Consider the following 17,344-nt stretch of genomic DNA (forward strand, 5'->3'; position numbering starts at 1 on the left):
CCTGCTTCACCGCTTGTGAAGTGACTCCCCCCTGTAGGTGGGGACTAAAATCATTCATTTCATTTTTCTCCTCCTTCCTAGCTTCTGAATTCCACAACCTTTTCTAAGACTTGGCTTAACTTCTGCACTTACTGTGAAGGCTTTCCTGACTGCTCAGTGAGCCTTCTTTTCTGAACTCCTTTTTTAACTACTTCTTTTCCCTCTTCTGAGTTCAAGCCTAAGCTACACAGAGAAAGCATGTACCTGACCCAATGCATTAGCTCAGTCACCAATCCTTCCCCCCCTTTAAAAAAATTGCTTATTATTTATTGGACAGAGACAGAAAAAAAATCAAGGGGGAAGAGGAAGACAGCGAGGAGAGAAGAGACACACCTGTAGAGACTTCACCACTTTCTATTCTTTCCCCATGAAGGTGATGACTAGGGGCTTGAACCTGGGTCCTTGTGCTTCTATAATAAATAACGTGTGCTCAGTCAGGTGTGCCACTCACTGGCCCCTTGTTTTCTGAATGGGCTTCAACCACTGTCTAAAGAGCGCACTGACAGTTACGAGGCATTATTATCTTAGTACATTTCTTACGCTAGTACGCTTTGTTCAACCTACACGTCATCTGTTGTGCATCTGTAATAATACTGCAATCTTTGGAGGACAATGCCACGCCTCCCTCTGCATCCCCTACAGCCTAACACTCTGTCTGATGAAGAATGTAAAGACAGAGGGTGGCAGCCACGTTTTTCATTTCCTTCTATCCTTCTTAATGCCCAACACAGTCCTAGCAGAGAAGACATTCTTGAAAGAATGCCATTACCGGTTAGTTACAAGCAAGTTGGGGTGTAAAAACTTGGGGAGGAGGGAGCTGGGCGGTAGCGCAGCGGGTTAAGTGCATGTGGCGCAAAGCGCAAGGACCAGCTTAAGGATCCCGGTTCAAGCCCCCGGCTCCCCACCTGCAGGGGAGTCACTTCACAAGCGGTGAAGCAGGTCTGCAGGTGTCTATCTCTTTCTCCCCGCCTCTCCTCTCCATTTCTCTCTGTCCTGTCCAATGACGACGACAACAATAATAACTACAACAATAAAAAAACAAGGGCAACAAAAGGGAATAAATACTGAAAAAAAAAAAAAAAAGCTTTGGGAGGCAGGGAGTAGAGCTACTAGGGGAATTTCCTAGCTGAAAATGACAGCCTGCAGCAATAATCTGGGCCTTGCTCACAGGTGCTAAGTACTGCAAAGGTGTACCTAAGGAGGGAGTCTTCTGTCCTTCAGAGTCACGCGGGGTCCCTCTGCCTACCTGGTCTATCCACAACTTGCCCACAATGATGTTATGCACTGTCGTGGTGACCTTCTTCCAAGTGTAGTGATGTCCTGTTGCATGGAAAATACAGTGGATGCTACCTGGAAGCAGAGAGATATGTAAGAAAAACAAAACAAACAAAAAACAACACCATGCTAGCTAGAAATCATGTATCTTCTTCTTTTAAAAATATTTATTTCCTTCTGTTGCCCTTATTTAAAAAAAAATTTACTTCCTTTTTGTTGCCCTTGTTGTTATTGTAGTTATTACTGTTGTTGTTATTGATGTCGTCGTTGTTGGATAGAACAGAGAGAAGGGGGGGAAGAAAGACAGACACCCTGCAGACTTGCTGCACAACCTGTGAAGTGACTCCCCTACAGATGGGGAGATGGGGCCTCGAACTGGGATCCTTATGCCGGTCCTTGCGCTTTAACAGCTGTGCTACCGCCCGACTCCGAATGTATCTTCTTCTAACCATATATATATATATATATATATCTGATTTAAAGAAAGCAACAGTGTGGCCCAGGATGTGGTGCAGTGGATAAAGTGCTGGACTCTCAGCATGAGGTCCTGAGTTTGATTCCCACATCACATGTGCCAGAATGATGCTCTGGTTCTTTCCCCCTTCTTTCTCATCAATAGATAAATTAAAAAGGATTTATAACTTCTAATGCTGGCACCACTGATTTGTTTTTTTCATTTTAAACAGATTTGTTTAAATATTTATTTATTCCTTTTGTTGCCCTTGTTTTATTGTTGTAGTTATTGTTGTTATTGATGTCATTGTTGTTGGATAGGACATCAATAACAACAATAAAACAAGGGCAACAAGAGGGAATAAATAAGAAAATATTTTAAAAATATTTATTTATTTCTTGTCCTTGTTGTTTTATTGTTGTAGGTCTTATGTTGTTGTCATTAATGTCAGAATTGTTGGATAGGACAGAGAGAAATGGAGAGAGGAAGGGAAGACAGAGAGGGGGAGAGAAAGACAGACACCTGCAGACCTGCTTCACCACCTGTGAAGTGACTCCCCTGCAGGTGGGGAGCCGGGGGCTTGAACTGGGATCCTTACACCAGTCCTTGCGCTTTGCACCACCTGCACTTAACCTGCTGTGCTACTGTCCGACTCCTTTTTTTTTTTTTTTTTTAACCATAGCAGTGACCAGCTCTAGTTTATGGTGGGACGGGGGGACTGAACCTGAGACTTTGGAGTCTCTTTGCATAACCATTATGCTATCTACCCCCACCCTGTCTCAATTTCTCTGTCTCTATCCAAAAATAAATAAGTAAAAAGAAATGTTGTCTGGTCTCTGGCCATGGTTTCTGAGAAGAAACCTTTGAGCCCTTGGAATTCCCCATGTTATAGGACCACAGTGATTGGTCCTGGGGGTCCTAAGAGTTTATATCAATGAGGTGAAATGGTGGCCCCCTAGTAGCTTATGCAGAGGGAGTGACTCAGGATGAGGGCAGACCTGGAAGAACAGGTCTGAGTCTGATACTGGCCACACCTCCCCACCCCTTGGGAATGATTTCCCCCTCTCTAGAGAGGAAAGAACTTGGATACTCCATTCAGTGTGGTGACTAATAAGCATGACGGTGACAGGACATGAAGGGGAATGCTAAGTTCTCTTCATGAATGATGGCACAGCCCCCTCAAGCTGGTGACCCTGACTCCCTCGCTTAGCACTGCTGCACTTCAAGCCACCCTCCTTTCCTGCCTCAGCCTCTGAGAGAAGCTCTTTTCCGTCTCCCAGCATGGCTTCTACCTTTGCCACCCTCCACCCTCCCCACCTCCTCCAATCTCAAGGATCTGTGTAAATGACAGCTTATCAAATTACACTATGTACAGGGTCTCAATTACTTTCCATTGTGATCAGAATAAAACCCTTCTGTGAATTCCTCACACTGAGAGCTGGGCCGCTCCCTGCTCACTGTGCAACAGATGCTGCGGCCTCCTTGCTTCTCTGGCATGCTGTGTTTGCCTCCGACTCAGAGGGTGTGTGTGTGTGTGTGTGTGTGGGGGGGGGGGGAGTTCTCTCTGGTGGGACACTCTCTGCAAGTCATTTTTTAAAAAAGACTTCTTTATTGGGAGTCGGGCAGTAGCACAGCGTGTTAAGTGCATGTGGCACAAAGTGCAAGGACCGGCTTAAGAATCCCGGTTCGAATCCCCACCCCCCCCCCCAGGTCCCCACCTGCAGGGGAGTCGCTTCACAGGCAGTGAAGCAGGTCTGCAGGTGTCTATCTTTCTCTCACCCATCTCTGTCTTCTCTTCCTCTCTCCATTTCTCTCTGTCCTATCTAACAACGACAACAATAAAACAACAAGGGCAACAAAAGGAAATCAATAAATAAGTAACTTCTTTATTAAGGCATGGGGCAGGCAGGGTGGGGGAGCCAAGCGCCACACTGGCACATACAATGTCAGGGTTAAATTTGGGGCCTCTTGCCTGCCTGAGAGAGAGTCCAATGCTTTATCCACTGCAACAGCTCCCAACGTTACTGTGCGTCTAATTTTTTTTTTCTTAAATGCCTTTTTATAATGCTAAAGTTAATAATCTGCCAGGTCTCAGAGGAGAGAATACCAGAATAGAATCGACTTTCTTGCTGTAGCAAGCTCAAATTGTGACAGACAGTTCAATAATCTGTCCCGGAGTGTTGCCTGCATGCTTAGTTTGTTTCCTTTAGTGCCCTATTTAAAGAATAAATAAAGAATGTGGTCCGGAAGATGGTGCAGTGGATAAAGCATTGGATTCTCAATCATGAGGTCCTGAGTTCAATTCCTGGCAATACACATACCAGAGTGATATCTGGTTCTCTCTCTCTCGCCTATCTTTCTCATGAATAAATAAAATTCTTAAAAAAAAAAGGGGGGGGAGCTGGGTGGTAGCACAACCAGATAAGCACATATGGCACGAAGCACAAAGACCAGTGGAAGGATCCTGTTTCGAGCTCCCGGCTCCCCAACTGCAGGGGAGTCACTTTACAGGTGGTGAAGCAGGTCTGCAGGTGTCTATCTCTCCCCCTCTCTGTTTTCCCCTCCTCTCTCCATTTCTCTCTGTTCTATCCAATAACAACAACATCAACAACTACAAGAAAACAACAAGTGCAACAAAAGGGAATAAATAAGTAAATATTAAAAAAAAAATCTTTAAAAAAATTTACCCTCTAGTGTTAAAAGCTAGTGAAAATTTCATTACATGATTCTCCTTCCAAGTCACTGTTCCAACTACATGAAATACAGCTATTCCCAAGGACCAATGTCTGACTCTGCTTCCTTTAACTAAGTCACTTATTTTGTTTATTTCCCTACAAAGGCCAAAACCTTTGTTTTGTTCACTGATATTTCTCAATAACCTAAAACTATGACTAGCACATGGCAAGAATTGAGTATTTAGCAGATGAAGGAATTTAAAATGACACTGGTAGCCTCAACTTCTAAATAATGCTTGGAATGAAATTCAACTAAAAAAAAACACACATCTAAGAAATATTTATGAGGGAGAGAACCAAAGCATCATTCTGGTACAGTTCGTGATGCCAGGGACTTATTACAGGACTTCATGCCTATAAAGAGAGAGAGATGACAACCCACGTCACCACTCTGGCATAGGCAACACTGGAGTCTCATGGTTGCAAGTCTAAGGCTCTACCTGCCACACCATCTTCTGGGTTACAAGTGTTAATACCCCCCCCTTTGTTGCCCTGGTTTAATTGTTGTTGTGGTTATTGTTATTGTTGTTGTTGGATAGGACAGAGGGAAATGGAAAAGGAGAGGAAGACAGAGAGAGGGAAAGATAGACACCTGCAGACCTGTTTCTCCACTTGTAAACTGCCCTGCAGGTGAGCCGGGAGGGGGGGGGGGGCTTGAACTGAGATCCTTATGCTGGTCCTTGCACTATGCACCATGTGACTGAATTAACACTGCAGTTTCTTTTCTCCTTTTACTATATTACAAACATTCCTATCCACCCCCTCCCTGTAATTTCTAATTTGCACAGCAACTGTTACTTTTTGAGTTACTAAAATTGCTAGGAATTTTTTTTTTTTTTTTTTTTAAACCAGAGCACTGCTCAGCTTTGGCTTATGGTGGTGCAGGGATTAAACCTGGGACTTTGAAGCCTCAGGCATGAGTCTCTTTGCATAACCATTATGCTATCCACCCCGGCCCTAAAGGGCTAGTTATTAATGATAAAAACTATACGGAATATCCAAGAACTATAGCTCCTTCTTCTAGCGTTTGTCCTTCTTCCGTAGCCAGTCAACAGCGTCAGGTTGAGCCTGATGTAAAGTTTCGAGACCTCCTTTGAATCTGGAGAGGTGGCAGTCGTTGACTATGTGGGTCATAGTCTGTCTGGAGCCACAGGGGCAGTTCGGATCGTCTCTGGCTCCCCAGCGGTGGAACATAGCGGCGCACCGGCCATGGCCTGTTCGATAGCGATTGAGGAGGGCCCGATCATAACGTGCTAGGTCAAAGCCGGGTTGACGTTTGCAGGGGTCTGTGATGAGGTGTACCTCATGCACAACTAGAACCAGCAAACACAAGTCCCAGGAGCTCAGGTAGTTCCTGTCAGCTCTGTTTCTAGGCGGTATCTGGTTTCCGTGTGCTTTCTGCTTCTTTTCCCACAGCCTAGCTTCACTTTTTTTTTTTTTTTTAAATAATTTTTGTTTAATGAGAGAGAGAGGTACACAGAAAGAAAGGCCAGAGCACTGCTCAGCTCTGGCTTATGGTGGTGCTGGGGATTGAACCTGGGACTTCAGAGCCTCAGGCAATGAGAGCCTTTTTACATAACCATTATGCTGTCTCCCCAGCCCGCTTCATTCTTCAATGCACATACAGTCAACATAGCGCTTCACTCTTCAATGCACATACAGTCAGTCAACATAGCGGCTCTAGTTCAACAGAGAATCAAGAAACTCTACTATGCTTTGAACTGGCCTTTTATTAGGACTCTTATTCCCAGGTCTGATCTCTGTGCAAAATTAACTAAGTAGTAATTTAATAAGACCTTTAAAAGTCAAGTTTCATCTTACCTGCAAGGCAACCATTACATAAATGACACCTGACCCATGTGGCTGAGGAGCCAGAGACAGGGAAAAAAATAAGGGGGGAAGGCTGGTCAAGCAACTAACCCTTGCAATCATGCCAAGAGTTCTGCTTTGTGGAGAGAACTTGATTGCAAGGCTATCTGGGTAGAAACAAGCATCTGAGGCACTCTCTAGAATACACACAGGGGTTACCTTCTAAAGCAGTTATTTAGAGAGCATAAGGTGTAGCTATCACAAAAAGATGAGCCCTTAAAAATCTCGTGCCTCCTCACTCACTCATTCGAGCTGAGAAGTTAAATGTCCTGCCCCAAAGTAGCTAGAGAGGTTGAGTGTCCGACCCCTGATCCCCAAACCGGTGACCGCTGCATGCAGTGTTTCGAGATGGAGCCTTACCGAGTGGCATAATGGAGAGGTATTTGCCTCGGAATTTGCTGGTGATTTTGATCTCCTGGCGCAATGTCCAGCCATTTTTGGACTCAGCGTGGTGTGCGGCAGCAGGTGGATGATGGCTCACCTTCAAGAAACCAGTGTGTCCAAGTAAGAAGGAAGAAAGGAGCAGGAGGAGGAGGAGGACTGAGTCAGAAAGAGAAGGGGCAACTATGTATAAATGTGGACAGGTAGTTACAGAGAAGATGGCCGGCCCATGTCTACAACCGTAGGGGAACTGTGGTGGCTTACAGTGGGGAGAGTAAGGTTCAGAACTCTGGTGGTGGGAATGGTGTGGATTCAAACCCCCTGTCAACATGTAATTTTGTAATATAAAAATGTAAACATAAATAAAATAAAAAAATATTATCAGCTAGATATTAAAATAAATTCAAAAAAAAAAAGAACAGGAAAAGATGCTGCCTATTAACTGGTGGTAATTATTCCAAATTCACAACAACAGGTGAATGCTGGGAAGTCTAGTATTGACGAACCTACAGCAAAGACAGTTCAGGACGACAGGGGCTGGGGCTTCTCAACAGTTAAGACCCTGGAGGATGAAGTAAAACCTCACACTTTACTTCACAAAGGAACTGGGCCAGTCCCAAAGTTCCCTTACCTGCTCGCAGAGGGACCGGTACCCATTCTCCTCTAGGCGGTCCAGTTCAAAAGTCTCCCCAAGGAGTGGGTTGAATGGCTTGCTGGTACGGAAGACAGTGGTGGAATAGGAGGACACGGTGAAAGCTGCAACATAACAGAGCTGTTCAAGAGAGTTCTCACACTTTGCAGCTCGGTCTAACAGCTCATGGTATTCCAGATCTTCAGTAAGGCGCTGAAGCATGGATAAGGGCTCGTTAAAGTTCACCTGTCAGGAAAAGAACAGGTCTAAAAGCTCTGCCCACACATCATCTACAAGAGACACATCTTTAGCAGCGGACAAACAGATATTGAGGGAGTCGGGCGGTAGCGCAGTGGGTTAAGCGCAGATGGCGCAAAGAGCAAGGACTGCCGTAAGGATCCCGGTTCGAGCCCCCGGCTCCCCACTGGCAGGGGAGTCGCTTCACAGGCGGTGAAGCAGGTCTGCAGGTGCCTATCTTTCTCTCCCCTTCTGTCTTCCCCTCCTCTCTCCATTTCTCTTTGTCCTGACAACGATGACATCAATAACAACAATAACTACAACAACAATAAAAAGATAACAAGAGCAACAAAGGGAAAATAAAATAAATAAAATTAAAAAAAAGAAAGAAAGATACCGAGAGATGTCAGCATGTTAAGCAAGTCACTGGATGAGAAGAATCCTTCGCACAACAGAGCAGTCCCAGGATTAATCGAAAAGCAACCCATCTTCCCTGGCTGAGGAACTTGTCATTTATTTCCCCCACTGCAAGCTCCTTGATCCAAGCCTCTGCAGTTCACCACTGGATATCCAATAGCCACCAATGCCTAGCCCATAGGAGACACTGTCATCAGGTAAGTATTAAGTAAAATATTCACTCCTCTTTTAATAAAAGGAAGTATATTTGAGCAAAACTCTGCCCAGAGAGGAAGCTAGGTATGTAAAAATACTTGAGGGAGGAAAAGGGCTGTAAATTATAACTAGAGGCATGTCCTGATCAGTGAAAAGATTACACACACTACACAAATTAGTTTCCATTCCTGACTGGATGACTGCTAAATCTCCCTTCAGCTCTACATCACAACAGATCCAAATTCATCTCTGCAGCTCGACAGCTGTTTCTGGGCCTAGAGCGTTTATGAGGAGGGCAGGGGAGGAAACTGAGCTTCGACCTTTTAAGTTTTAGATCCCACTTCAGGTACTCAGCCACTGGATGAAGCAAGTATGTGAATATGCTTTTGGAGATGCCCATTCATTCCTTTACTTCACAAATATTTAATGAACCTAATCTAGGTATAGAAAGGTACACAAAAAAGACATTATTGATCCCCTCCACCCCCTCAAAAAAAATTACCTTCTCGCATGTGGGCGAAGCACAAGGACCAGCAGAAGGATCCCAGTTCCAGCCCCCAGCTCCCCACCTGCAGGGGAGTCACTTCACAGGCAGTGAAGCAGGTCTGCAGGTGTCTATCTTTCTCTCCCCCTCTCTGTCTTCCCCTCCTCTCTCCATTTCTCTCTGTCCTATCCAACGATGATGACATCATCAACAACAGTAACAACTACAACAACAATAAACAAGGGCAACTAAAGGGAAAAAAATTTTAAAAAAGCAGGGAGTCTGGCGGTAGCACAGCGGGTTAAGTGCACATGGCACAAAGCGCAAGGACCAGCATAAGGATTCCGGTTCAAGCCCTCAGCTCCCCACCTGCAGGGGAGTCGCTTCACAAGCAGAGAAGCAGGTCTACAAGTGTCTATCTTTCTCTCCCTCTCTCTCCATTTCTTTCTGTCCTATCCAACAACGGTGACATCAATAACAACAATAACAACTACAACAATAAAAACAAGGGCAACAAAAGGGAATAAATATTAAAAAAAAAAAAAGGCGTGGTCTGGGAGGAAAAGCTTTGGACTCTCAATCACAAATCCACTGACCCTAATTTTTATTAGATAGGACAGAGAGAAATTGAGAAGGGGAGATAGAAAAGGAGAGATGGGGGAGTCGGGCGGTAGCGCAGCGGGTTAAGCGCACGTGGCGCAAATCGCCAGGACCTGCGTAAGGATCCCAGTTCGAGCCCCCGGCTCCCCACCTGCAGCAGAGTCGCTTCACAGGCGGTGAAGCAGGTCTGCAGGTGTCTGTCTTTCTCTCCTCCTATCTGTCTTCCCCTCCTCTCTCCATTTCTCTCTGTCCTATCCAACAACAACGACATTAATAACCACAACAATGTTAAACAACAAGGGCGGCAACAAAAAGGAAAATAAAGATGATGAAAAAAAAAGAAAAGAAAAGAAAATGAAGACACAAGCTATCAAAAAAAAAAAAAAGAAAAGAAAAGGAGAGATGGAGAAATACCTACAGATCTGCTTCAACACTAGTGAAGCGTCCCCTCTGCAGGTGTGGAGCAGGGGGCTTGAACCTGAGTCCTTGCACTTGGCAATCAGTGTGCTTACCAGGGCGTGCCACCACCCGGCTCCCTAGAGGGTACTTTGTAACTGTGCCAACAAAGTTTCTCACTGGTAGATGTTTCAGGCAACACAAAGGAACGTTTCCATACATTTTGAGGAAAACTGGAGATGAGTGGGGTCTTCTACTGCGGTTACAGGACACACCTCCTGCACTTCGTGGGGTTAGAGTAGCAGCCTTGCCTTTTATCACTGCTACACACACACACACACACACACACACACACACACACACACACACACACACACACACACACACACACTCTGACGCCACCCCAGCAACCGTTCAGGAACCAGTTTCTCTAAAAGTGCCAAGTTTTCCACATTGTTTATCTGATCACTGAGGACTACCGAGAAGCAAATAAATCTATAACTTTATAGAACAAGGAAGCAAGGAACTAGTTAAATGGCTGACAGGGTTAGGCAGCTAGAAAAGACAACCCAGAGATTGGCAACAGCAGGAAGCCAGAACCGCTGGAAGGCAAGGGGGACAGGCAGCCCTGTCAACAGCCTGGAGGCTGGAGGCAGCTGACAGAAGCAAAAACCTGAGGGCCAGTCCCATGAAAACTGAAGCCTCACAGGTGCTGGCAGAACACTGTCCCAGAAAACGGAGGGGGTAGGGGGAAGTGCCCTTTGATTTCTTCCTCCTCCCCGGCTCGACTCCAACTGGTGCCTGGCACCGGGAGAGCCCAGCCCGATGCCAGCAGACACGGAAGCCTGAGAAATAGCCTACAGGGTCAGCTTGCCCATGACACAGCAGAGCAGGCAGACAGGTACAGGGGTGTACATTCCTAATGGCCATGTCAACAAGGAACTAATGGTAAAGGAGGGCGGAGAGGTCACCTGGATTCAGAGCCCTTTTCTATGCAGCAACGCTAGTTTCTGAAGCTCCGTCACTCGCTGTCCCAGCCAACCTGCCCTCTACTTCCTTGAGGGTACCAGGCAAGAAGGTTGGGTTTTTTGTTTTGTTTTTCTTCTTTTCCCTGCAGAATTCCAACAATGCAATTCTTTTACGTTTCTTCGGGTTGCTGACTTGTGGCCTTATCTGGAAATCGACATTTTTTTCTTTTCTTTTTAATTTATTTTTAGCCTATGTTTATTGAATAGACAGTCAGAAACTGACAGGGAAGGGGGAGACAGAGAGACACCTGTAGTCCTGCTACACCACCTGTGAAACTTTTCCAGTGCAGGTTGGGGCTGGGGGGTCCAGCCGGGTTCCCACACTTTGTAACATGTGCACTCAACCAGGTGCGACACCACCCAGCCCCAACATTTTTTTTTTTCTAATGAGAGTCTTACATGCCTCTATCTAAATCTACCTTGTTTTCCAAAACCCAGCTAATGAATTACTTCAATGTCTGCAGAATGGCGTCGATATGCCAGGCACTGGCTAAGCAACAAGGATGCAAAGGTCAGTAAGACACAGTTTTGTCCATGAGGAAGGCTGTCTGTGGGAAGGCATACACTGAACACAAGCCCCCAAAAGGCAGAAGGATGCTTTATGCTTTCTGTATTCCTGTAGCCAGCTACTTGGGTGTGGGCAGGGCCTGTGCCAACCCTTTTACTTCCCTTCGTCTATCTTTTATCTTTTTTTTTTTTTTGAAAGAGGCAAAGCCATAATAGGTAATAGATAGATAGATAGCATAATGGTTATGCAAAGAGACTCTCGAGCCTGAGGTTCTTAAGTCCCAGGTTCATTCCCCGGCACCACCATAAGCCAGAGCTGAGCAATGCTCTGATAAAAAACCAAACCAAACCATTTCATACAAGTACAGTCTCGCTCCTCCCAGGTCAATTTTGATTCAGATCAAGATCAACAGAGAAAGGGAGAGATCCCATACCACTGGAGCTCGGTGTTACTGCACTGCCACATGTGACTGGGGCTCAAACCTGAGCTGCAGACATGGCCAGGCTGGTGCCTTGCCCAGTGAGCTGTCTCTCTGGCCCCAGCCCCTGATTTTCTAACCAAGATCTGCCACCCAGAACAGATGTCTTTTCTTTATTTTTATATGTATTTTTTATTTATAAAACATTGACAAAGCCATAGGACAAGAGGGGTACAACTTCACACAATTTCCACCACCAGAATTCCGTATCCCCTTCCCCTCCCGACAGCTTTCCTATTCTTTATCCCTCTGGGAGTATGGACCCAGGGTTATTATGGGATGCAGAAGGTGGAGTTTCTAATCTCTTCTTCAGTTAGCTGTGACCAAGGACTAAGATCTGGCCAAGGAGACTGATTCGGACATTGATTACACAGTTTCAAGTTATCCTTTTTTTTTTATTTTTTTATTTACTGACAACAGTGTCATCAGTGGGGGCTCATTTCCTATACAACAAATCCACCACCACTCCCGGTAGCCCTTTTTCCTTTTGATGGGGCAGCTAGAAATTGGATGGGAAGGGGAGAGAGAGGGAGAGAAACGTGGTCCGAGAGATGGCACAGTGGATAAAGCATTGGATTCTCTCAGGCATGAGGTCCTGAATTCGATCCCCAGCAACGCATGTACCACAGTGCTGTCTGGTTCTTTCTCTCTTCCTATCTTTCTCATTAATAAATAAATAAAATCTTGAGAGAGAGAGAGAGAGACAGAGACAGAGACAGAGAGAGAGAGAGAGAGAGAGAGAGAGAGAGAGTGCTGCAGATCTGCTTTACCACTTGTGATCTTTCTCCCCTGCAGGTGGGGAGCGGGGACTCCAAGCCAGGTCCTGGGGTATGATAATGTGTGTGCTCAACCAGGTATGCCGAGACACATTCTTATGAGGTAGAGAATGTCTTTCTTCTCTTGCCTTTAGTGTGCTGACTGGAATGAGACCCTGACTCAGGCTGGAGCAGTTGCTTGGGACCTGATAATTGAAGCCACAAGCAGCTGGTCTGGAGTCCAGCCCTGGATCACTTACTTCTGGGACTTTAATACAATGAATCAAGCTAATATTTGTTGAAATGACAAGCTGCCAAGCTTTTTCTGTGAAAAGTTAGACAGTAAATAGGTGTTGAGGGCCAACAACCACTCAAGACTGCTGTTCTGGGATAAAAGCAATCATAGGTAAGCAAGCAATTGAAGAAGCATCATTGTGTTCCAATAAAACTTTATAGGCGGGCTGGGCGGCGACACACCTGGTTAAGTGCTTGTGTTACCGTAAGCAATGACCCAGGTTCAAGCCCCTGGCCCCCATCTGCAGGGGGAAAACTTCACAAGCAGTCCAACAGTGCTGTAGGTGTCTCTCTTTTTCTCTCCAGCCTCATTCCTTCTCAATTTCTCTGTCCCAGCAAATAAAATAAAGTAAAACAAACAAACAACAACAACAACAACAAAAAAAACTCTGTAGATACTAACTTCTAAAGCTCGTATTTTCCTATCATAAAGAAGTATCTGGCTTTTGATGGGTGGAGGTAAATAGCATAATAGTTATGCAAAGGTTATGCCTGAGGCTCCAAAGTCCCGGGTTCAACCTCCATGCACAACCATAAGCCAGAGCTGAGCAGTGCTCTGGGGAAAAAAAAAAAAAAAGGTATCTGCCATTTGGCATTTCCTCCAACCATTTCAAAATGTAGAAACTCATCTTGGGTTGTTGGTTGCACAGATGGGAGCCAGACTTGGCTCAAAGTCCATCATTTGTGGACCTGTGGTTTGAACCAATATATTCTGAACTTGTCTCTGTCAATTATTACTTATTATTATATATTTTTTTAAAGCAGAGCACTATTCAACTCAGGCTTCTGGTGGTGCTGGGGGCTGAACCTGGGACGTTGGTGCCTCAGGCCTGAGAGTCTTTGGGCGAAAGCTATGCGAGAGGTGATGCAGCATCAGGCAGTAGAAGGTACTCAGCAGGTACTTGTCAGTGCTCAGGCATAAACAAGGGAACTTGCTGCAATATTAGGGGAGAGAGTTCCCTGAAAAAAAAAGAGATGACACAAGAGCTGGTTCTGAAGAAAAGGCAGTGGTCATGGCAAAAAAGTGGGAGTGGGAAGATGAGGAGTTCATGATAGCCAGGGCACAAAGGGCAGGTAGTACAAATACCCCAGAGGGGAAAGGTGAGGAGATGCCACTGAGCACCAGAAGGTAACTCCCAGTCACACAGCACCGGGTGTGTGTGGGCAGAGCCTTGTCCACTGGGCGGAAGTATCAAGTCCACTGAGGAAGGTGGATCCAGCAGTGAAGAGTCAGCAAAGGACTCCACAAGCTAAGGAGTGACATGATTTACACTTCCAACTTAGGAAAGACTGCGTTAGCAACAGTGTGGACAGACTGGGAAAGGGGATACCTAGAGTCAGGGAGCACAGCTCGAATGCTAGCTTCACTGTGGGGAAGGTCCTACTTTCCTGGCAGGAAGAATTATTTTTCTCAAAGCAGCATCATAGAAGAAAACAGTATTGTTCAGTTTTCTTTCTGACTGTACACTTAACAAATAAGAGTCTCTGCGGGGGAGACAGCATAATGGTTATGCAAACAGACACTCATGCCTGAGGCTCCTAAATCCCAGGTTCAATCCCCTGCACCACCATAAGCCAGAGCTGAGCAGTGCTCTGGTTTTTCTCTGTCTCTCTCCCTCTGTTTCACTCTCTCTGCATTTCTCTCAAAAATAAAATAAATAAAATATTAAAAAAACAAGAGTCTTAGGGTAAGCACAGGTGGCACAAAGCACAAGGACCGGCAGAAGGAACCCGGTTCAAGCCCCTGGCTCCCCACCTGCAGGGAAGTTGCTTCAAAAGTGGTGAAGCAGGTCTGCAGATGTCTATCTTTCTCTCCCCCCCTCTTGTCTTCCCCTCCTCTCTCCATTTCTCTCTGTCCTATCCAACAACAACTAACAATAATAATAACTACAACAAGGGCAACAAAAAGGGAATAAACAATAATAATAAAAAAAAAGAGTCTATACAGGTCCAGGGAGAGAAGCACCCAGTGGGACACACACATTATCATGCACAAGGACCACGGTTCGAGTCTCCTGTTCCCACTTGTAGGGGAGGGAAGCTTTACGAGAGGTCAAGCAGTGCTGGAGGTCCCTGTCTCTGTCTTTCTCTTGCTTCTCAATTTGTCTCTATCCAAAATAAGTAAGTAAAATATTTTAGAGTGTAAAAACACATGAAGCAAACAAAAAGCAGAGGCCATGCTGCATTTACTTTTGCAAATCCCAGCACAGAAAGTACAGGAATTTGCTTTAAGTCATGGGAATACAGCAGATACACAGATACACAGCCAAAATGAAAGAGCTAACGTTAAAGGATACTTGTGACTGACTAAAAGGCCAACAGACACCACTCCACAAACTGCTACACAGTTTGTGGATGGGACTGTCCCGACCCCCCCCTTTCCCAGGAAACTAGAAGGGCCCTCCCGGCCCCCGCCCAGCTGCGGCTCCTCACCGGCATCGGAATCTTGGAGAGTTCTTTCCCAATGCAGTTCTTCATGATGCTCCATAAGTTTAGGCTATAGTTTGGCTTATGCGGTATCCTAGTTCTCTTTTCCTTCTTGGTCTCTTCTAGCTGATGTTTATACTGCAAGTGGAAACAGAAATATCCCATCAAAAAAAAAAAAAAAAGAAAAAGAAAAAAAATGTAGTGCTTTATAAGCAAAACCCTGGGGACCTCACCCAAAGTTCCTCACTCGTGGTAATTCCCAAATGAAAGTTACCTGGTCATCTAGGCTGATGTCACTGCTGGCTCCACTGATGTTGCTGCCAGTACGTCTACGTGGATGGGAAACATGAGAATTAGCAAAAAGACCAGAACTCGGAAATTCGAGTCTTCCCGCATCTTTTTTTTTTTTTTTTAACTTTGATAGGACAGAGAGAAATTGAGAGGGTAGGGGGATAGGGACAGAGGGACACCTGCAGCATTGCTTCACCAGTTGTGAAGATTTCCCCCTGCAGGTGAGATGTGGGGACTTGAACTTGGGTCCCTGAGCATGGTAATGTGTGCGTTTAACCAGTTGCACCACCACCCAGCCCCTTTCACCGTGTTTTTATGAAGCAGAATGATAAGCACACTGTTCAGAACATATTAACGGGTAATACACTACACTGACAACATAAAGAGTATGTATGTATTTAAATATCTCTGCGTGTTTTGTATACATAAAAAAAAAAAAAAAAACCTGAGTGGCATTCACTTATTCAAGGGAAAGAGTCCAGATCTTAACAAAAGCAAAAGCTGATACTCCCATGGAAACATTTCTAACCTTTTGATGGTCAAATATGGTCATCATTTTTTTTCCCCCCTCAAGAATCAAGGGTAACTTACTTGTGGCCCAAGTTTTCAGGCATTGTAATGATCTCAGGAGCGTCAAAAAATTCATTCTCATCGTCCTCATCACTCACGTCTCCTTTGCCAGAGCAGCACTGATCTACAAGGAGAGATGGCTCACTGACTCTGGCTGTATTCACCCAAGCCCGGCATTGCAAGCTCTTTCAATCCCTGACCGCAGGCACAGCAACAAGTGACAAGAGAGCAGGGGAAAAGCCAGGAGAGACGAATGCATGGCTCCAATCTCAGCTCGCTGGGCTCACTGACTTCAGGGTATCTGGGGTTGTTCTATTAATTGCAAGAAAGCCCTCGGATCGTCTCAGAATCAACTATCCAAGAACTGAGTGTTTTACCTTTGCCGGAACCGGCACTGCCGGGGGTGTTGGCTGGCAGCACCGTGGCTCCTCGGAAGGCCCTCTCGAGGTGATTGTGCTGCTTTGCCAGCTGCTCCAGGGTCTCTTCCAGTCGGATACGCTGGTCTCTTTCATATTGTAGTGACTTCTGCCATTTTTTACTATGGGTCTGGGCTAACATAAGGAAGTCTCTGCAGGCCTGTATGAAGAAAGTGAAGATGTGTCGTGTCAACTCAGTTCAATTCCAGTCAGAGATTCTCTACTTGCTCCCATAAGTAAGTGAAGTAACCATATTCTGGATACTTTAACTGGCAAGTTACCAGCAAAGATCTTCCCTTGTTGATCCATAGACTCAGGGGCAGCCAGCATCATGATGTAATCAAGGTCAGAGCTAGAAAAAAAAAACACTGAATGTGGCTGTCACGGGTCTAGCAGATTTTTTCTGGTCATGTGGACCAAACAAATGTCAGTGAGCAGTAAATCTACATTGAAAAAAAAACAAACTATGTAACATGACAAGTATGTGAAATGCACTAAAAGAGGAATATTAGGTGGAAACGTGTAGCAAAACTCTTTTCAATAATTGAGCTATTGGGCGTCAGGGCCCCGCAAATGCAAGAAGCTAACACTACGGGCCGACGTTCTTCATTCCGACAGAGATGTGGGTGTGGTGGGGGCAGGGGTACCATAGCGCTGGATCGTCTCCTGGTGTCACAGAGGTCGCTTATGGCGCCAGGGCATGGCGAGGTGTACACCCTGCTAGGTGAGCTATCTTACAGCGACTCCATCCCATTAATTATGGACCTGACTGAACTCTAGTTACCTCAAGGTAGAACAGAGCAGAGAATCTGAGCTGGATTAGACTAAACACAGGGACAAACACTGTGAGGAATCAAAAGGGGA

General features: G+C 45.5%; 1 protein-coding gene and 1 non-coding gene across 2 annotated transcripts in view; both read right to left on the bottom strand.

Annotated features, from left to right (window-relative positions):
- The window catches only part of OSBP (oxysterol binding protein), a 42,962-nt gene that overhangs the window by 7,564 nt on the left and 18,054 nt on the right, over positions 1-17,344 (bottom strand). Inside the window, exons 4-10 of the mRNA XM_060176256.1 lie at positions 16,442-16,640; positions 16,086-16,188; positions 15,478-15,532; positions 15,210-15,341; positions 7,385-7,630; positions 6,733-6,853; positions 1,199-1,389 (exon numbers count right to left, since the gene is read on the bottom strand). Coding sequence (XP_060032239.1) covers positions 1,199-1,389; positions 6,733-6,853; positions 7,385-7,630; positions 15,210-15,341; positions 15,478-15,532; positions 16,086-16,188; positions 16,442-16,640 — 1,047 coding nt within the window. The remainder of the gene's footprint in view (positions 1-1,198; positions 1,390-6,732; positions 6,854-7,384; positions 7,631-15,209; positions 15,342-15,477; positions 15,533-16,085; positions 16,189-16,441; positions 16,641-17,344) is intronic.
- On the bottom strand, positions 3,832-3,954 carry LOC132534201 (small nucleolar RNA SNORA28). Its single transcript, XR_009545874.1, has one exon. It is a non-coding gene; the product is annotated as a small nucleolar RNA SNORA28 (small nucleolar RNA).

Source organism: Erinaceus europaeus, chromosome 17 (genome assembly GCF_950295315.1).
Source record: "Erinaceus europaeus chromosome 17, mEriEur2.1, whole genome shotgun sequence".
NCBI lineage: Eukaryota > Metazoa > Chordata > Mammalia > Eulipotyphla > Erinaceidae > Erinaceus > Erinaceus europaeus.